This window comes from Nelusetta ayraudi, unplaced genomic scaffold (genome assembly GCF_046127955.1).
Source record: "Nelusetta ayraudi isolate G7.1 ecotype Tasmania unplaced genomic scaffold, CSIRO-AGI_Nayr_v1 ptg000090l, whole genome shotgun sequence".
Lineage (NCBI taxonomy): Eukaryota > Metazoa > Chordata > Actinopteri > Tetraodontiformes > Monacanthidae > Nelusetta > Nelusetta ayraudi.
The window spans coordinates 1799490-1821574 of NW_027466140.1; the positions used below are offsets into that span (position 1 = coordinate 1799490).

General features: G+C 42.0%; 1 protein-coding gene across 6 annotated transcripts in view; it reads left to right on the forward strand.

Annotated features, from left to right (window-relative positions):
* Nucleotides 1-20656, forward strand: part of ahnak (AHNAK nucleoprotein) — a 29536-nt gene extending 8880 nt beyond the window's left edge. The window contains exons 4-7 of one of the 6 annotated variants that reach the window (XM_076046392.1): nt 102-258; nt 392-618; nt 911-2822; nt 7899-20656. In XM_076046392.1, coding sequence (XP_075902507.1) covers nt 102-258; nt 392-618; nt 911-2822; nt 7899-19783 — 14181 coding nt within the window. In that variant the 3' untranslated portion in view covers nt 19784-20656. The other 5 variants (XM_076046388.1, XM_076046389.1, XM_076046390.1 and 2 more) reach the window with 5 other exon arrangements.
* The last annotated feature ends 1429 nt before the right edge of the window (nt 20657-22085 follow it).

The following is a 22085-nucleotide window of genomic DNA, read 5'->3' on the forward strand; positions in this document are numbered from 1 at the left end:
TGTCAGACATTAAACCGAAGTTCATGTGAGTCTATGGTAAAGTCTTGCTGGTTCCACGGTTGTAGTTGTCTTGAACTTTTATTTTTACGCTATACTTGAAGATGGCTGATGAAGAAGAAACCAGGGAAGTACTCTTCCCAGACTGGAAGGGTCCAGACGAAACTGGCCTGACCATTGAACAGACAAGCGAAGGAGAAATCTTTGTTAAAGAGGTGAAAGGAGAGTCACCAGCAGCACGATCTGGAAGAGTGTATGAAGGTAGCAAATTCATTCGTTATTCTAAAGTATTGTTTATAAACTAAGATTTTTCTGCATAATTTACAATATGAATTACATTTAGCACTTTGACGGACTTTTGAATGACTATCGTTTTATTTTTTTGATTTAAAAGGTGACCAGATTGTCGGTGCCACTGTCTACTTTGACAACATGACACCACAAGAAACAGCTGAGCTACTGAAGACACTAAACCGCCATAAGGTTGGACTAAAACTACAGAACAAAGGAGACAAATCCCCAGGCTACTCACCTTTGAGCACACCATGCCGTTCACCAATGGGGACCTTAACATGGGAGGGAAAAGCTCGGTTTGGAGGTTCCAGTCCTGATATCATCCTTGTGAGTTCTATGTGAATGTTGTCTAGAAACCAAAGTCTTTAAAAGTTTAGGAATGTAATTGCTGTGATTTCTCAGACTCACTCACTCACTCACTCACTCACTCACTCACTCACTCACTCACTCACTCAGCTCATCAAACAGCTGGATACACTGCAGATACAACCTTCAACAATAAACAAAGAGCTTAATATCTGATGCTGATCCTTGATAAAGTGGAGTTTCAGAATTTGTGGGTAAGCTGATAAAATCTATAATAGAACTAATACAGTCTTGTGTCTCTCTCTATCGACAGGGTGGTGATGACGAAGACTACAAGAGAATATACACAAAAAAAATCAAACCAAGGCTGAAGTCTGAAGACCTAGCCGAAGGAGTCGACGTTCGTACAGAGAGGCACAGCAGCACAAGCAGTGATGGCAGCACAATAACTACCGTCACCCGTCGTATTACCACATACACTGTGGAAGTGCCTGGAGGCATAAGTGAGCAACTTGAACTGTCCAGCCCTGAGTTAAGAGGGCTGAGGTATGAATCAGGAGAAGGCTCTCCATGTATCAGAATCCCACACGGAAACCTTTCAGGTAAAGTGGAGCCAGAAAAGGATGTTTTTGATTCAAGTCATTTCTCTTACACTGGGCCACAAGTTATCTCGCCAGAAGCCCAGAAAGGTAGTGGGGGTGTTCGTACTACAACAATTACAAGAGAGAGTGAAACGAGTATGGATCCCCGATTCAAAGTCCCTCAGATTGGGGGTTTAGATAAGAGTGGAGAGAGAAGAGGTAGAAGCATTCAGGTGTCAGGAACTAGCATCACACTCGGCGACAGCACACACGGTGGTATTAGGCAAATGTCAAGAGATGTAGAAGGTGTAGAGAAAGCAAATGTTGAAATTCCAGATGTCAGATTTGGTATACTCTCTAGGGATATTGATGCAGAACCAAAAGATGTCAGGACAGGAGGATTTACCGTAACCAAAGGCAATGTTGCCTTAGAGTATCATACTGCACCAGATGGAATTTTAGGGGATGACGTGAACGTTACCTCTATGTTGCCAATGTCAAAAGCTGACTCTGATATTACTTTGACAAGGGAAAGCAAGAATAAACCTCAAGTTCAAGTGACACCTCAAGAGGTTGATATTCAAGGAGCAAAGGGTGGATTTGCAATGCCTAAAATTAAAGTGGGAACTTATAGCTTAAAAGGCTCAAATGTGGAGGGTCTTGATGTTGACTTAGACATGAAAGCTCCAAAATCCAAAGATAATGTGGATGTTTCGGCAGGTTTTAAAGCACCAGATATAGACAGTATAAGATCAGGTGTTGATATTGAAGGCCCTGAAACTGTTGCAGCAATGAAGCGGCACAATATCAAGATATCATCAATAAAAGAAACAAAACCAAAAGTTGACATCAAACTGAAAAATACTACGATTGGGGGAGATATTGAAGTTTCTCCTCCAAATACCACAGGGGAAGTCATTGCTCTCAATGTTGACAGTAAATTCCCTGAAAAGGAGAAGAAAGATCCAAATGGGAAACTAGTCATGCCAAAAATTAAAATGGAGAGTGTAAAGGTTGAGGGACCTGATGTGAACGTATCTGACATTGAAATTAAAGGAGCATGCAGAGGTATCAAAGACAAGGAGGTTGATTTCAGGCTCCCTGGTATTGGTATAGGTGCTCCAGATGTAAACATAGCAGTCCCAGAGCTTGACAGTGAATCCTCTGCCACAAATATGAAAGGGCCCAAAATCAACATACCAACAATAAAGGGGATGAAGAAGAAAGAAATTGATGTGAACCTAAATGGTTCTCACATTGAGGGTGATGTCAGTGCTTCAATTCCAAAAATGACAGGTGACATACGAGCCCCTGAATCAGAAGCTATAGCTGATATTGATGCCAAAGGTGAATTAAAAATGCCAAAACTGAGGTTACCAAAGTTTGGACTGACAAGTTCCTCAGTTGAATCAGCTGTTGATGTCAGTCATCCAAAGGCTGACATCAGTAAGAGAACACCAAAAGTTGAAATCAAAGGCCCTGGGATTGATGTTTATAGTCTGAGTGAAAAAAATAAAGATGCAAGTTTCAAGGTGTCAACAGTTTCAGGACCCAAACTAACTATGCCAGATGTGGACATTAATTTGAGAGGGCCGACAGTAAAAGGTGACAGGGAATTGCATGTTAGCGGCCCACAAAAAAAAGGTGATGTGGATTTATCCATTGAAATTGAAACTCCAAAAATGGATCTTGAAAAACCTGATGCTGACATTCAGGCTCCAGAGATTGAAATTGAAAGACCTGATGCAAGCGGCAAGGGGCCAAAGCTAAAACTGCCAACATTCAAAGGATCGAAGTTGCCAAACACTGATCTCAACCTGACAGGACCAAAGTTAAAAGGAGATCTTAACGTATCACTCCCAAAGACGAAAGGAGAAATAGATATTCCAGACGTGGAAATGGAAGGAACTGATGCTGACCTGAAAGCGGGATTCAAAATGCCAAAATTCCAGATTCCATCCTTTGGAATAAAGGGTCCCCAGATTGAATGCCCAGATCTTAATGTGAGTGTCCCAAAAGCAGAAATTGATGTCAATGTTCCAAAAGTTGACATCGACGTCCCTAAGATTGAAATGGGTAGTCCGAGCGGAAAAATGACAGGTCCAGGTTTCCAGATGCCAACAATTTCAGGACCCAAAGTCACTAGGCCAGATGTGGATATTAATTTGAGGGGGCCGAAAATAAAAGGTAACGTGGATATTTCAGCACCGAAAGTAGAGGGAGAAATTGTGGGACCGGATGTTGGCATTGAAGGTCCTGACATGAACATTGCGGGTGCAAAAGGTGGGATTGAATTTCAAAATATAAAAATGCCAAAAATTAAAGTGCCAAACATACCAGACGCCGATGTGAACTTGAGGGGACCGAAGTTAGAGGGAGATGTGTCACTTCCGAAGATGAAAGTAGAAATTGAAACTCCCGAAATGGATATCGAAACACCTGATGCTGACATCAAGGGGGGATTCAAACTACCAAAATTCAGGATGCCATCTTTTGGAATAAAGGGTCCCCAGATTGGAGGCCCAGATCTTAATGTGAGTGCCCCAGAAGCTGACATTGATGTCAATGCTCCAAAAGTTGACATCGACGTCCCTGAGATTGAAATGGGTAGTCCGAGTGGAAAAATGACAGGTCCAAGTTTCAAGTTGCCAAAAATTTCAGGACCACACATTTCCATGCCAACGGTAAAAATGCCATCACTTAATATCAAAGGTCCAAAGGTTGACGTTCCTGATGTTGACATGAATCTACCCAAAGGTAGCATTGACATGAACCTTCCAGATGTAGGTATTCAGGCTCCAGAGATTGAAATTGAAAGACCTGATGCAAGCGGCAAAGGGCCCAAGATAAAAATGGCAAAACTCAAAGGAGCGAAGATACCAGGCATTGAATGCCCAGATCTTAATGTGAGTGCCCCAAAAGCTGAAATTGATGTCAGTGTTCCAAAAGTTGACATCGACGTCCCTGAGATTGAAATGGGTAGTCTGAGTGGAAAAATGACAGGTCCAGGTTTCCAGATGCCAAAAATTTCAGGACCCAAACTCACAAGGCCAGATATGGATATTAATTTGAGGGGGCCGAAAATAAAAGGTGACATGGATATTTCAGCACCAAAAGTAGAAGGAGAAATTGTGGGACCGGATGTTGGCATTGAAGGTCCTGACATGAACATTGCGGGTGCAAAAGGTGGGATTGAATTTCCAAAGATAAAAATGCCAAAAATTAAAGTGCCGAAGATACCAGACGCCGATGTGAACTTGAAGGGACCGAAGTTAGAGGGAGATGTGTCACTTCCGAAGATGAAAGTAGAAATTGAAACTCCCGAAATGGATATCGAAAGACCTGATGCTGACATCAAGGGGGGATTCAAACTACCAAAATTCAGGATGCCATCTTTTGGAATGAAGGGTCCCCAGATTGAATGCCCAGATCTTAATGTGAGTGCCCCAGAAGCTGACATTGATGTCAATGCTCCAAAAGTTGACATCGACGTCCCTGAGATTGAAATGGGTAGTCCGAGTGGAAAAATGACAGGTCCAAGTTTCAAGTTGCCAAAAACTTCAGGACCCCACATTTCCATGCCAACGGTAAAAATGCCATCACTTAATATCAAAGGTCCAAAGGTTGACGTTCCTGATGTTGACATGAATCTACCCAAAGGTAGCATTGACATGAACATTCCAGATGTAGGTATTCAGGCTCCAGAGATTGAAATTGAAAGACCTGATGCAAGCGGCAAAGGGCCTAAGATAAAAATGGCAAAACTCAAAGGAGCAAAGATACCAGGCATTGAATGCCCAGATCTTAATGTGAGTGCCCCAAAAGCTGAAATTGATGTCAGTGTTCCAAAAGTTGACATCGACGTCCCTGAGATTGACATGGGTCGTCCGAGTGGCAAAATAAAAGGGCCAAGTTTCAAGTTGCCAGAAATCTCAGGACCCCACATTTCCATGCCAACGATAACAATGCCATCTCTTGATTTCAGAGGTCGAAAGGGGGACGTTCCTGATGTTGACATGAATCTACCCGAAGGTAGCATTGACATGAACCTTCCAGATGTAGGTATTCAGGCTCCAGAGATTGAAATTGAAAGACCTGATGCAAGCGGCAAGGGGCCCAAGCTAAAAATGCCAAAACTCAAAGGAGTGAAGATACCAGGCATTGATCTCGACCTAAAAAGACCCAATTTAGAAGGAGATCTTAACGTATCACTCCCAGGGGCGAAAGTAGAAATGGATACTCCAGACGTGGAAATTGAAGGAACTGATGCTGACCTGAAAGCGGGATTCAAAATACCAAAATTCCAGATTCCATCCTTTGGAATAAAGGGTCCCCAGATTGGAGGCCCAGATCTTAATGTGAGTGTCCCAAAAGCAGACATTGATGCCAGTGTTCCAAAAGTTGACATCGACGTCCCTGAGATTGAAATGGGTAGTCCGAGTGGCAAAATGACAGGTCCAAGTTTCAAGTTGCCCAAAATTTCAGGACCCCAAATTTCCATGCCAACGATAAAAATGCCATCACTTAATATCAAAGGTCCAAAGGTTGACGTTCCTGATGTTGACATGAATCTACCCAAAGGTAGCATTGACATGAACCTTCCAGATGTAGGTATTCAGGCTCCAGAGATTGAAATTGAAAGACCTGATGCAAGCGGCAAGGGGCCCAAGCTAAAAATGCCAAGATTCAAAGGACCGAAGATGCCAGTAATTGATCTCGATCTGAAAGGACACAAGTTAGAAGGAGATCTTAATGTGTCACTCCCAGAGGCGAAAGTAGAAATGGAAACCCCGGACGTGGAAATTGAAGGAACTGATGCTGACCTGAAAGCGGGATTCAAAATGCCAAAATTCAAGATTCCATCCATTGGAATGAAGGGTCCACAGATTGGAGGCCCAGATCTTAATGTGAGTGTCCCAAAAGCAGAGATTGATGTCAGTGGTCCAAAAGTTGACATCGACGTCCCTGAGATTGAAATGGGTAGTCCGAGTGGAAAAATGACAGGGCCAAGTTTCAAGTTGCCAAAAATTTCAGGACCCCACATTTCCATGCCAACGATAAAAATGCCATCACTTGATATCAAAGGTCCAAAGGTTGACGTTCCTGATGTTGACATGAATCTACCCAAAGGTAGCATTGACATGAACCTTCCAGATGTAGGTATTCAGGCTCCAGAGATTGAAATTGAAAGACCTGATGCAAGCGGCAAGGGGCCCAAGATAAAAATGCCAAATCTCAAAGGAGTTAAGATACCAGGAATTGATCTCAACCTGACAGGACCCAAGTTAAAAGGAGATCTTAACGTATCACTCCCAGAGGCGAAAGTAGAAATGGATACTCCAGACGTGGAAATTGAAGGACCTGATGCTGACCTGAAAGCAGGATTCAAAATGCCAAAATTCAAGATTCCATCCTTTGGAATAAAGGGGCCCCAGATTGGAGGCCCAGATCTAAATGTGAGTGTCCCAAAAGCAGAGATTGATGTCAGTGTTCCAAAAGTAGACATCAACGTCCCTGAGATTGAAATGGGTAGTCCGAGTGGAAAAATAAAAGGTCGAGGTTTCCAGATGCCAACAATTTCAGGACCCAAACTCACCATGCCAGATGTGGATATTAATTTGAGGGGGCCGAAAATAAAAGGTGACATGGATATTTCAGCACCAAAAGTAGAAGGAGAAATTGTGGGACCGGATGTTGGCATTGAAGGTCCTGACATGAACATTGCGGGTGCAAAAGGTGGGATTGAATTTCCAAAGATAAAAATGCCAAAAATTAAAGTGCCGAAGATACCAGACGCCGATGTGAACTTGAAGGGACCGAAGTTAGAGGGAGATGTGTCACTTCCGAAGATGAAAGTAGAAATTGAAACTCCCGAAATGGATATCGAAAGACCTGATGCTGACATCAAGGGGGGATTCAAACTACCAAAATTCAGGATGCCATCTTTTGGAATGAAGGGTCCCCAGATTGAATGCCCAGATCTTAATGTGAGTGCCCCAGAAGCTGACATTGATGTCAATGCTCCAAAGATTGCTATCGACGTCCCTGATATTGACATGGGTCGTCCGAGTGGCAAAATAAAAGGGCCAAGTTTCAAGTTGCCAGAAATCTCAGGACCCCAAATTTCCATGCCAACGATAAAAATGCCATCATTTAATATCAAAGGTCCAAAGGTTGACGTACCTGATGTTGACATGAATCTACCCAAAGGTAGCATTGACATGAACCTTCCAGATGTAGGTATCCAGGCTCCAGAGATTGAAATTGAAAGACCTGATGCAAGCGGCAAGGGGCCCAAGCTAAAAATGCCAAGATTCAAAGGACCGAAGATGCCAGAAATTGATCTCGACCTGACAGGACCCAAGTTAGAAGGAGATCTTAATATATCACTCCCAGAGGCGAAAGTAGAAATGGATACTCCGGATGTGGAAATTGAAGGAACTGATGCTGACCTGAAAGCGGGATTCAAAATGCCAAAATTCAAGATTCCATCCATTGGAATGAAGGGTCCCCAGATTGGTGGCCCAGATCTCAATGTGAGTGTCCCAAAAGCAGACATTGATGCCAGTGTTCCAAAAGTTGACATCGATGTCCCTGAGATTGAAATGGGTAGTTCGAGTGGAAAAATAAAAGGTCCAAGTTTCCAAATGCCAACAATTTCAGGACCCAAACTCTCTATGCCAGATTTCGAATTAGACCTTAGTGGCCCAAAAACAAAAGGTGGATTGGATGTATCCGTTCCAAAGGCTCAAGGACAAATAAAAGGGCCAAAAGTTGAAATCAAAAGTCCAAAAGTTGATGTGGTGGAGAAAAAAGGGGGAATTGATTTTCCAAAATTTAAAATGCCATCATTTAACCTCAGAGGACCAAAGGTTGAGGCTCCTGAAGTTAATATCAATCTACCCAAAGCCGATGTTGATGTAAATGCTCCAGATGCTGGTATCAAGGCCCCAGAGGTTGAATTTGAAGCTCCTGATGTTGACCTGAGTCTTCCAAAGGCTGACATTAATGTTAATGCTCCTGAATTTCACATGAAAGGACCTGTATTTGACAGCGATAGTCCAACTGGGAAAATGAAAACCCCCAAATTCAAGATGCCAAAACTTTCAGGACCAAAACTGAGTATGCCAGATGTGGACTTTCAATTGGGAGGTCCCAAATTAAAAGGTGATGTGAATGTTTCAGTACCAAAATTAGAGGGTGACTTTGCGGGGCCAGATATTGACGTAAAAGGTTCCGACGTCAACATTGAGGGACGAAAAGGGGGATTTGTAATGCCAAAGATAAAAATGCCAAAATTTAACATCAAAGGTCCAAATGTGGAGGTTCCTGATGTTGACATAAATCTTCCCAGAGGCAATGTTGATTTGAATGCTCCAGATGTTGCCATTAAGTCTCCAGAAATGGAAATGGAAGGAGCAGATGCAAGCATCAAAGGGCCCAAGATAAAAATGCCAAGATTCAAAGGATCGAAGATGCCAAACATTGACGTTGATTTGACAGGACCCAATTTAGAAGGAGATCTTAATGTATCACTCCCAAAGACGACAGGAGAAATGGATATTCCAGACGTGGAAATTGAAGGACCTGATGCTGACCTGAAGGGGGGATTCAGTATACCAAAATTCAGGATGCCATCCTTTGGAATGAAGGGTCCCCAGATTGAATGCCCAGATCTTAATGTGAGTGCCCCAAAAGCTGAAATTGATGTCAATGCTCCAAAAATTGATATCGAAGGCCCCGGGCTTGATATTGAAAGTCCCAGTGGAAAAATCAGAGGCCCAAGTTTCAAGTTGCCAACAATTTCAGGACCCAAACTCACTATGCCAGATGTGAATCTTAATTTGAGGGGGCCGAAAATAAAAGGTGACATGGATATTTCAGCACCAAAAGTAGAAGGAGAAATTGTGGGACCGGATGTTGGCATTGAAGGTCCTGACATGAACATTGAGCGTGCAAAAGGCGGGATTGAATTTCCAAAGATAAAAATGCCAAAAATTAAAGTGCCGAAGATACCAGACACCGATGTGAACTTGAGGGGGCCGAAGTTAGAGGGAGATGTGTCACTTCCGAAGATGAAAGTAGAAATTGAAACTCCAGAAATGGATATCGAAAGACCTGATGCTGACATTGAGGGGGGATTCAGACTACCAAAATTCAGGATGCCATCTTTTGGAATGAAGGGTCCCCAGATTGAATGCCCAGATCTTAATGTGAGTGTCCCAAAAGCTGATATTGATGTCAATGCTCCAAAAATTGATATTGAAGGCCCTGAGATTGATATGGGTAGTCCGAGTGCCAAAATAAAAGGGCCAAGTTTCAAGTTGCCTGAAATCTCAGGACCCCACATTTCCATGCCAACGATAAAAATGCCATCTCTTGATTTCAGAGGTCGAAAGGGGGACGTTCCTGATGTTGACATGAATCTACCCAAAGGTAGCATTGACGTGAACCTTCCAGATGTAGGTATTCAGGCTCCAGAGTTTGAAATTGAAAGACCTGATGCAAGCGTCAAGGGGCCCAAACTAAAAATGCCAAAACTCAAAGGAGTGAAGATACCAGACATTGATCTTGACCTAAAAAGACCCAATTTAGAAGGAGATCTTAACGTATCACTCCCAGGGGCGAAAGTAGAAATGGATACTCCAGACGTGGAAATTGAAGGAACTGATGCTGACCTGAAAGCGGGATTCAAAATGCCAAAATTCAAGATTCCATCCTTTGGAATGAAGGGTCCCCAGATTGGAGGCCCAGATCTCAATGTGACTGTCCCAAAAGCAGACATTGATGCCAGTGTTCCAAAAGTTGACATCGACGTCCCTGAGATTGAAATGGGTAGTCCGAGTGGAAAAATAAAAGGGCCAAGCTTCAAGTTGCCAGATATTTCAGGACCCCACATTTCCATGCCAACCATAAAAATGCCATCTCTTGATTTCAGAGGTCGAAAGGGGGATGTTCCTGATGTTGACATGAATCTACCAAAAGGTAGCATTGACATGAACCTTCCAGATGTAGGTATTCAGGCTCCAGAGATTGAAATTGAAAGACCTGATGCAAGCGGCAAGGGGCCCAAGCTAAAAATGCCAAAACTCAAAGGAGTGAAGATACCAGACATTGATCTTGACCTAAAAAGACCCAATTTAGAAGGAGATCTTAACGTATCACTCCCAGGGGCGAAAGTAGAAATGGATACTCCAGACGTGGAAATTGAAGGAACTGATGCTGACCTAAAAGCGGGATTCAAAATGCCAAAATTCAAGATTCCATCCTTTGGAATAAAGGGTCCCCAAATTGGTGGCCCAGATCTTAATGTGACTGTCCCAAAAGCAGACATTGATGCCAGTTTTCCAAAAGTTGACATCGACGTCCCTGAGATTGAAATGGGTAGTCCGAGTGGCAAAATAAAAGGGCCAAGTTTCAAGTTGCCAGAAATTTCAGGACCCCACATTTCCATGCCAACGATAAAAATGCCATCTCTTGATTTCAGAGGTCGAAAGGGGGACGTTCCTGATGTTGACATGAATCTACCCGAAGGTAGCATTGACATGAACCTTCCAGATGTAGGTATTCAGGCTCCAGAGATTGAAATTGAAAGACCTGATGCAAGCGTCAAGGGGCCCAAGCTAAAAATGCCAAAACTCAAAGGAGTGAAGATACCAGACATTGATCTTGACCTAAAAAGACCCAATTTAGAAGGAGATCTTAACGTATCACTCCCAGGGGCGAAAGTAGAAATGGATACTCCAGACGTGGAAATTGAAGGAACTGATGCTGACCTGAAAGCGGGATTCAAAATGCCAAAATTCAAGATTCCATCCTTTGGAATGAAGGGACCCCAGATTGGAGGCCCAGATCTCAATGTGAGTGTCCCAAAAGCAGACATTGATGCCAGTGTTCCAAAAGTTGACATCGACGTCCCTGAGATTGAAATGGGTAGTTCGAGTGGAAAAATAAAAGGTCCAAGTTTCCAAATGCCAACAATTTCAGGACCCAAACTCTCTATGCCAGATGTCGATTTACACCTTAAACGCCCAAAAACTAAAGGTGGATTGGATGTATCCGTTCCAAAAGCTGAAGGACAAATAAAAGGGCCAAAAGTTGAAATCAAAGGTCCAAAAGTTGAAGTGGAGGGAACAAAAAGGGGATTTGACTTTCCAAAATTTAAAATGCCATCATTTCACCTCAGAGGACCAAAGGTTGAGGCTCCTGAAGTTAATATCAATCTTCCCAAAGCCAATGTTGATGTAACTGCTCCAGATGCTGGTATCAAGGCCCCAGAGTTTGAATTTGAAGCTTCTGATGTTGACCTGAGTCTTCCAAAGGCTGACATTAATGTTAATGCTCCTGAATTTCACATGAAAGGACCGGTATTTGACAGCGATAGTCCAACTGGGAAAATGAAAACCCCCAAATTCAAGATGCCAAAACTTTCAGGACCCAAACTGAGTATGCCAGATGTGGATTTTCAATTGGGAGGTCCCAAATTGAAAGGTGATCTGAATGTTTCAGTACCAAAATTAGAGGGTGACTTCGCGGGGCCAGATATTGACGTAAAAGGTTCCGACGTCAACATTGAGGGACGAAAAGGGGGATTTGTAATGCCAAAGATAAAAATGCCAAAATTTAACATCAAAGGTCCAAATGTGGAGGTTCCTGATGTTGACTTAAATCTTCCCAAAGGCAATGTTGATTTGAATGCTCCAGATGTTTCCATTAAGTCACCAGACATGGAAATGGAAGGAGCAGATGCAAGCATCAAAGGGCCCAAGATAAAAATGCCAAGATTCAAAGGATCGAAGATGCCAAACATTGACGTTGATTTGACAGGACCCAATTTAGAAGGAGATCTTAATGTATCACTCCCAAAGACAACAGGAGAAATGGATATTCCAGACGTGGAAATTGAAGGACCTGATGCTGACCTGAAGGGGGGATTCAGTATACCAAAATTCAGGATGCCATCCTTTGGAATGAAGGGTCCCCAGATTGAATGCCCAGATCTTAATGTGAGTGCCCCAAAAGCTGAAATTGATGTCAATGCTCCAAAAATTGATATCGAAGGCCCTGGGCTTGATATTGAAAGTCCAAGTGGAAAAATCAAAGGTCCAAGTTTCAAGTTGCCAACAATTTCAGGACCCAAACTCACCATGCCAGATATGGATATTAATTTGAGGGGGCCGAAAATAAAAGGTGACATGGACTTTTCAGCACCAAAAGTAGAAGGAGAAATTGTGGGACCGGATGTTGGCATTGAAGGTCCTGACATGAACATTGCGGGTGCAAAAGGCGGGATTGAATTTCCAAAGATAAAAATGCCAAAAGTTAAATTGCCGAAGATACCAGATGCCGATGTGAACCTGAAGGGGCCGAAGTTAGAGGGAGATGTGTCACTTCCGAAGATGAAAGTAGGAATTGAAACTCCCGAAATTGATATCGAAAGACCTGATGCTGACATTGAGGGGGGATTCAGACTACCAAAATTCAGGATGCCATCTTTTGGAATGAAGGGTCCCCAGATTGAATGCCCAGATCTTAATGTGAGTGCCCCAGAAGCTGACATTGATGTCAATGCTCCAAAAATTGCTATCGAAGGCCCTGAGATTGATATGGGTAGTCCGAGTGGCAAAATAAAAGGGCCAAGTTTCAAGTTGCCAGAAATCTCAGGACCCCACATTTCCATGCCAACGATAAAAATGCCATCTCTTGATTTCAGAGGTCGAAAGGGGGACGTTCCTGATGTTGACATGAATCTACCCAAAGGTAGCATTGACGTGAACCTTCCAGATGTAGGTATTCAGGCTCCAGAGTTTGAAATTGAAAGACCTGATGCAAGCGGCAAGGGGCCCAAGCTAAAAATGCCAAAACTCAAAGGAGTGAAGATACCAGACATTGATCTTGACCTAAAAAGACCCAATTTAGAAGGAGATCTTAACGTATCACTCCCAGGGGCGAAAGTAGAAATGGATACTCCAGACGTGGAAATTGAAGGACCTGATGCTGACCTGAAAGCGGGATTCAAAATGCCAAAATTCAAGATTCCATCCTTTGGAATGAAGGGTCCCCAGATTGGAGGCCCAGATCTTAATATGAGTGTCCCAAAAGTAGACATTGATGCCAGTGTTCCAAAAGTTGACATCGACGTCCCTGAGATTGAAATGGGTAGTCCGAGTGGAAAAATAAAAGGTCCAGGTTTCCAAATGCCAACAATTTCAGGACCCAAACTTGCGATGCCAGATGTCGATTTACACCTTAAACGCCCAAAAACAAAAGGTGGATTGGATGTATCCGTTCCAAAGGCTGAAGGACAAATAAAAGGGCCAAAAGTTGAAATCAAAGGTCCAAAAGTTGATGTGGAGGGAACAAAGGGGGGATTTGATTTTCCAAATTTTAAAATGCCATCATTTCACCTCAGAGGACCAAAGGTTGAGGCTCCTGAAGTTAATATCAATCTTCCCAAAGCCAATGTCGATGTAAATGCTCCAGATGCTGGTATCAAGGCCCCAGAGGTTGAAATTGAAGCACCTGATGTTGACCTGAGTCTTCCAAAGGCTGACATTAATGTTAATGCTCCTGAATTTCACATGAAAGGACCTGTATTTGACAGCGATAGTCCAACTGGGAAAATGAAAACCCCCAAATTCAAGATGCCAAAACTTTCAGGACCCAAACTGAGTATGCCAGATGTGGACTTTCAATTGGGAGGTCCCAAATTAAAAGGTGATCTGAATGTTTCAGTACCAAAATTAGAGGGTGACTTCGCGGGGCCAGATATTGACGTAAAAGGTTCCGATGTCAACATTGAGGGACGAAAAGGGGGATTTGTAATGCCAAAGATAAAAATGCCAAAATTTAACATCAAAGGTCCAAATGTGGAGGTTCCTGATGTTGACATAAATCTTCCCAAAGGCAATGTTGATTTGAATGCTCCAGATGTTGCCATTAAGTCTCCAGAAATGGAAATGGAAGGAGCAGATGCAAGCATCAAAGGGCCCAAGATAAAAATGCCAAGATTCAAAGGATCGAAGATGCCAAACATTGACGTTGATTTGACAGGACACAATTTAGAAGGAGATCTTAACGTATCACTCCCAAAGACGACAGGAGAAATGGATATTCCAGACGTGGAAATTGAAGGACCTGATGCTGGCCTGAAGGGGGGATTCAATATACCAAAATTCAGGATGCCATCCTTTGGAATGAAGGGTCCCCAGATTGAATGCCCAGATCTTAATGTGAGTGCCCCAAAAGCTGAAATTGATGTCAATGCTCCAAAAATTGATATCGAAGGTCCCGGGCTTGATATTGAAAGTCCCAGTGGAAAAATCAAAGGCCCAAGTTTCAAGTTGCCAACAATTTCAGGACCCAAACTCACTATGCCAGATGTGAATCTTAATTTGAGGGGGCCGAAAATGAAAGGTGACATGGACTTTTCAGCACCGAAAGTAGAGGGAGAAATTGTGGGACCGGATGTTGGCATTGAAGGTCCTGACATGAACATTGCGGGTGCAAAAGGCGGGATTGAATTTCCAAAGATAAAAATGCCAAAAATTAAATTGCCGAAGATACCAGACACCGATGTGGACTTGAGGGGGCCGAAGTTAGAGGGAGATGTGTCACTTCCGAAGATGAAAGTAGAAATTGAAACTCCAGAAATGGATATCGAAAGACCTGATGCTGACATTGAGGGGGGATTCAGACTACCAAAATTCAGGATGCCATCTTTTGGAATGAAGGGTCCCCAGATTGAATGCCCAGATTTTAATATGAGTGCCCCAGAAGCTGATATTGATGTCAGTGCTCCAAAAATTGCTATTGAAGGCCCTGAGATTGATATGGGTAGTCCGAGTGGCAAAATAAAAGGGCCAAGCTTCAAGTTGCCAGAAATTTCAGGACCCCACATTTCCATGCCAACGATAAAAATGCCATCTCTTGATTTCAGAGGTCGAAAGGGGGACGTTCCTGATGTTGACATGAATCTACCCGAAGGTAGCATTGACATGAACCTTCCAGATGTAGGTATTCAGGCTCCAGAGATTGAAATTGAAAGACCTGATGCAAGCGTCAAGGGGCCCAAGCTAAAAATGCCAAAACTCAAAGGAGTGAAGATACCAGACATTGATCTTGACCTAAAAAGACCCAATTTGGAAGGAGATCTTAACGTATCACTCCCAGGGGCGAAAGTAGAAATGGATACTCCAGACGTGGAAATTGAAGGAACTGATGCTGACCTGAAAACGGGATTCAAAATGCCAAAATTCAAGATTCCATCCTTTGGAATGAAGGGACCCCAGATTGGAGGCCCAGATCTCAATGTGAGTGTCCCAAAAGCAGACATTGATGCCAGTGTTCCAAAAGTTGACATCGACGTCCCTGAGATTGAAATGGGTAGTTCGAGTGGAAAAATAAAAGGTCCAAGTTTCCAAATGCCAACAATTTCAGGACCCAAACTCTCTATGCCAGATGTCGATTTACACCTTAAACGCCCAAAAACTAAAGGTGGATTGGATGTATCCGTTCCAAAAGCTGAAGGACAAATAAAAGGGCCAAAAGTTGAAATCAAAGGTCCAAAGGTTGATGTGGAGGAAACAAAAGGGGGCTTTGATTTTCCAAAATTTAAAATGCCATCATTTCACCTCAGAGGACCAAAGGTTGAGGCTCCTGAAGTTAATATCAATCTTCCCAAAGCCAATGTTGATGTAACTGCTCCAGATGCTGGTATCAAGGCCCCAGAGTTTGAAATTGAAGCTCCCGATGTTGACCTGAGTCTTCCAAAGGCTGACATTAATGTTAATGCTCCTGAATTTCACATGAAAGGACCGGTATTTGACAGCGATAGTCCAACTGGGAAAATGAAAACCCCCAAATTCAAGATGCCAAAACTTTCAGGACCCAAACTGAGTATGCCAGATGTGGATTTTCAATTGGGAGGTCCCAAATTAAAAGGTGATCTGAATGTTTCAGTACCAAAATTAGAGGGTGACTTCGCGGGGCCAGATATTGACGTAAAAGGTTCCGACGTCAACATTGAGGGACGAAAAGGGGGATTTGTAATGCCAAAGATAAAAATGCCAAAATTTAACATCAGAGGTCCAAATGTGGAGGTTCCTGATGTTGACATAAATCTTCCCAAAGCCAATGTTGATTTGAATGCTCCAGATGTTGCCATTAAGTCACCAGAAATGGAAATGGAAGGAGCAGATGCAAGCATCAAAGGGCCCAAGATAAAATTGCCAAGATTCAAAGGATCGAAGATGCCAAACATTGACGTTGATTTGACAGGACCCAATTTAGAAGGAGATCTTAACGTATCACTCCCAAAGACGACAGGAGAAATGGATATTCCAGATGTGGAAATTGAAGGACCTGATGCTGACCTGAAGGGGGGATTCAGTATACCAAAATTCAGGATGCCATCCTTTGGAATGAAGGGTCCCCAGATTGAATGCCCAGATCTTAATGTGAGTGCCCCAAAAGCTGAAATTGATGTCAATGCTCCAAAAATTGATATCGAAGGCCCTGGGCTTGATATTGAAAGTCCAAGTGGAAAAATCAAAGGCCCAAGTTTCAAGTTGCCAACAATTTCAGGACCCAAACTCACTATGCCAGATGTGAATCTTAATTTGAGGGGGCCAAAAATAAAAGGTGACATGGACTTTTCAGCACCAAAAGTAGAAGGAGAAATTGTGGGACCGGATGTTGGCATTGAAGGTCCTAACATGAACATTGCGGGTGCAAAAGGCGGGATTGAATTTCCAAAGATAAAAATGCCAAAAGTTAAATTGCCGAAGATACCAGACGCCGATGTGAACTTGAAGGGGCCGAAGTTAGAGGGAGATGTGTCACTTCCGAAGATGAAAGTAGAAATTGAAACTCCAGAAATGGATATCGAAAGACCTGATGTTGACATTGAGGGGGGATTCAGACTACCAAAATTCAGGATGCCATCTTTTGGAATGAAGGGTCCCCAGATTGAATGCCCAGATCTTAATGTGAGTGCCCCAGAAGCTGACATTGATGTCAATGCTCCAAAAATTGCCATTGAAGGCCCTGAGATTGATATGGGTAGTCCGAGTGCCAAAATAAAAGGGCCAAGTTTCAAGTTGCCAGAAATCTCAGGACCCCACATTTCCATGCCAACGATAAAAATGCCATCTCTTGATTTCAGAGGTCGAAAGGGGGACGTTCCTGATGTTGACATGAATCTACCCAAAGGTAGCATTGACATGAACCTTCCAGATGTAGGTATTCAGGCTCCAGAGATTGAAATTGAAAGACCTGATGCAAGCGGCAAGGGGCCCAAGCTAAAAATGCCAAAACTCAAAGGAGTGAAGATACCAGGCTTTGATCTTGACCTAAAAAGACCCAATTTAGAAGGAGATCTTAACGTATCACTCCCAGAGGCGAAAGTAGAAATGGATACTCCAGACGTGGAAATTGAAGGACCTGATGCTGACCTGAAAGCAGGATTCAAAATGCCAAAATTCCAGATTCCATCCTTTGGAATGAAGGGTCCCCAGATTGGAAGCCCAGATCTTAATGTGAGTGTCCCAAAAGCAGACATTGATGCCAGTGTTCCAAAAGTTGACATCGACGTCCCTGAGATTGAAATGGGTAGTTCGAGTGGAAGAATTAAAGGTCCAAGTTTCCAAATGCCAACAATTGCAGGACCCAAACTCAGTAGGCCAGATGTGAATCTTAATTTGAGGGGGCCGGAAATAAAAGGTGACATGGACTTTTCAGCACCGAAAGTAGAGGGAGAAATTGTGGCACCGGATGTTGGCATTGAAGGTCCTGACATGAACATTGAGGGAGTAAAAGGCGGATTTGAATTTCCAAAGATAAAAATGCCAAAAATTAAAGTGCCGAAGATACCAGACACCAATGTGAATTTGAGAGGGCCAAAGTTAGAGGGAGATGTGTCACTCCCAAAGACAAAAGTAGAAATTGAAACTCCAGAAATGGATATCGAAAGACCTGATGCTGACATCGAGGGGGGATTCAAACTACCAAACATCAAAACGGCAGCAATTTCAGGACCCAACATGCCAGATTTACATGTCAGTGGGCCCAAAATAAAAGGTGACATTGACTTGTATTCACCAAAATTAGAGGGTGATATCAAAGTACCAGATTTAAACATCAGAGGTGCAGGTTTCGAGAAAAGATATCCCACACCTGATCTTGGTCGTGACGTCACTGTTCATAGTGATACAGTCAAAACTGGTGTCAAATTTCCAAAGTTTAAAGCTCCAAAATTTGGAATAAAATCTGAAAATGATGAGTCTGAGTTTTCAGTAACACCACCCACATTTGATAATATGATAGTCAACCCTGAGATTTGTCAGCCAAATATTGATGCCAATGTCAATGTTCCTGACACAGATGCAAAAGGAAGAGGTATCAAGGGTAAATTTAAACTCCCTAAAGTGAAAGGAAAGGTAAAGACTTCTAATATTGATATTGAAACACCTGCAGTCAACACTGACATAGATGCCACCAACATTCGTGTCAAAGGAACAAAGGTGAAGAAACCTCTTTTTGGTAGACTTCATTTTCCTGGTGTGGAATTGGATTTAAAATCAACAAAAGCTAAAGTGGATGGATCAGGTGGGCTGGAACAAATTGATGTAGAGTTGCCTTCAGCTAGCCTCAACACAAGCACTGGCAGTCCTGCTGTTGGTGTAGAAGGGAAGGGTGTGAAAATAAAGTCTCCAAAAGTACCAAATGTGACCATGCCTGCTCCTGATGTTCATGTAAATCTAAAATCAGAAGAAGAAAACTTTTCTGCAGGTCTTAAAGCAAGTGGTGGTCTTCATTATCCAGAAGGTAGTGTAACATTTCCTAAAATACAGGTACCAAAGTTTGGTATAGCTTTGCCACAGTTGGAAGAGCAGCCAGGTGGAGCAAATGCAGAATTACCAGATAGTGCAGACATAAACATACAGCCTCCATCTGTTAGCTGTAAAGTGAGTTCAGAAAATCTGGAGTTTCCTTCTCCGCAACAGAGGTACAGTGAAAGTAAAATAAATGTCAAAATCCCCAAATTATTTGGCAAATCAAAAGCAAAGGGTGGCAGCGCAGGTGACCTTCGTGGAACAAATGTGGAATTGAGAGTAGGTGAAAAGGGTGGCCAAGTCTCGAAAGACTTTAGTATGCATACTGGGAAAACACACAGTGGGAAATTGGAATTAGAAAGTGATCCCAAAGTCGGCGTGTCACATAAAGGAAAGTCAGCCTCTTTGGATCTATTGACAAAATCAAGGCACAGATCTTCTTCTCTAAGTGATGAGGGAGGACTCTCAGTTAGTAGTGTTCCGTCATCTCACCAAGAGGCAGAAAGTGGCGACATTTCATTAGATCTAGGAGGTGGCAAGGTAAAAGGAAAGAAAGGCAAATTAAAGTTTGGCACCTTTGGTGGTTTCGGTTCAAAGTCTAAGGGCTCATATGAAGTGACACTTGGGGAAGAATGTGAGGCAGGGCTGGAGGGGAATGCAGGTGTTTCACTAACCTCAAAGAAATCAAGGTTATCTTCATCATCCAGCAGTGACAGTGGTGGTGGTTTCAGGTTTCCAAGACTTGAATTCTCTGTTTCTCCAAAAAAATGAATTTAACACTGATGAAAGTTTCTCATGTGCATTCATAGATAGAAAACTTTTGACAGCCACAAAAGCCACAAATTAATCATTCGAGTCCTACAGGGACTAACACAGTCATCTCAATTTTGTTTGTCAGGCAAATAAAGAGTGCATGAGATTGTTTAAAACTCCTTTAAACTGTAAATAAGATTGATTTGTAATGTAGAAAGAAATATTTTTGTACATAGTCCAGATTTATTGAACATATGCCATCTCACAACAATCTCACCAACCATCTTTAAAGGTTTTGTTGTTCCCATTTTATTTTATAAAATGTTGTTCCAGGAATTGTTTTTGTATGGATGTGTTAACAGGTCTATTGAACTGAACTTTTCTTTTGAGGCGATAGATGTGAACACATCCAAACAGAGTGTTAATGTTTTTTGTTTTTCTCTTTCATGCAAAAATATCTGTGCACAAGAAAAACATACACAACACTTAACTGGCTTCTTGCAATTTTAATGAGTGTAAAACCGAAAACATTGTATATATACAGCAATTGTTACAAATTTTGTGAAAGTCTGCAACAATTGTGCTTAAGTCCTGCCAGTCCCACCATGAAAAGAAAGTGTATTTACCATTAAATTTGTGCCATTAACAAAATATATATTTGCTTAATATTAACCCTGTGTCATTTTCATACTCAACTGTTTTTGTTTCAGTCTCTTTAGCCTCCTCTTCATTTCTCTATGTACACGTGCCTTGCCATAAGTGCAAAATGTGTCAATTGTTTGCAAAGAAAATCTGTGTGAATAGACTCTTTTTGATGATTAAGCATGATTATGTTTTTTTATGATTGCATTCTGCCTGTTGAACCAAATAAAAGATTTAAGGAATTTAAAAGGGTGAACAAGCAGTATTTGTCATTATGATGTGCATGTCATATAAAAAAAAATAATAATATTCAAAATATTTGCCTTTATTTCACACAAACTTTCAGTAAATGTGACCATTCTGGTTTGTTTTGAATTTTCTAGAGCTACCTACTAAAAATTCTTTCTAGACGACACCTGAGAGTAGACAAATAAGCACTTATGTACTTATTATTCCTATACCTATTCTTATACCTATTGCTTGATGAATAGACTTTTATTGCAGCAGAAGTCAAGCCTCAGGCCCGCTTGATTCATTATAATAGGCTACTGCACAAAATGGTTATGTCATTTGTGGAGGACATACCAGACCAAAGAAGTAACATTTAAGTTTGTAAAGTTAAAAGTTGGCAATGTTGTGCGTAAATGCGTTCATATTTAGGGCAAACGGGAACTTACCGCACTGTATTTCCGCATCATGAACGTTGTGAATGTGTTCCTACTGGCATTTGTGAAATGGTGTTCTCTCACAGTTTAGCTTAGTTCAAGAGTGTGCCAGACTTTCATAGAAAACCATGCTAAAACACACCACCAAAAGGCGTTCATCTGTATTGGAAAAAAACACTAAATCTGGCAACACCAGCCACCACAGTCAAACTGCAAACGAAGCATTAAGGTAAAAAACAAATGAATGCAGCTGCACTAGTTCAGACGCTGCTATGTCCACTGTTCGCACATCTTCAAATGATTACTTAAAATAATTTTCTGAAAAGGTCAGTGATAAAGAAGGTGGGAAAAATCTACTATAACTACTATTCTCCTGTTTGACTTTAATAATTCCTCATTAAAAAAGACCATTCGGGGAAAAAGTCTGGCCTCATCTCTTTGACAATAAGCTAGGGGTGAAAGCTGCAGCTGCCTATTTGTATGAACTGACTGGGCATTAAGTGTTAAACTAACAATGGTGAAATGCCAGTATTTTCAGGGCTGTTCCCTCAATGCTAATATAAACCCTAATCATGATAAATTGATAAGGATTCAAAATTGGATATCAAGATCAAATCTGACACGTAGTTTCAGTGTTACAATGTATGAAAAAATGGGCTGTGGCAATAATTTTGAAAAATAATCGCTCACAACGTAAAAAAAAATAATTAAAGAACTAAAAGCTAGTTTTTCTTTAAACCATGAACTTAGTTCAACATTTTTGAATTAAAAACCTAGAACAGAACTAGTTAATTTTTTTCTGTCATTTGTGAACTGAACTTTGAACTAGTTGATGTAGAAAGTGAACTTTCCCAACGCAATCTATAAAAGGAGGGAATTTGTGACAATCATCACTTTGGTGGGATTCATTTAATTTGGGCAGCACGGGCAAAAAACAAAAATCGGCTCCTATGATTCTTAGGCATGATGGAAGAATGTCTGCCTCAGTCACAGGATGTGATCCCAGTGCTCTT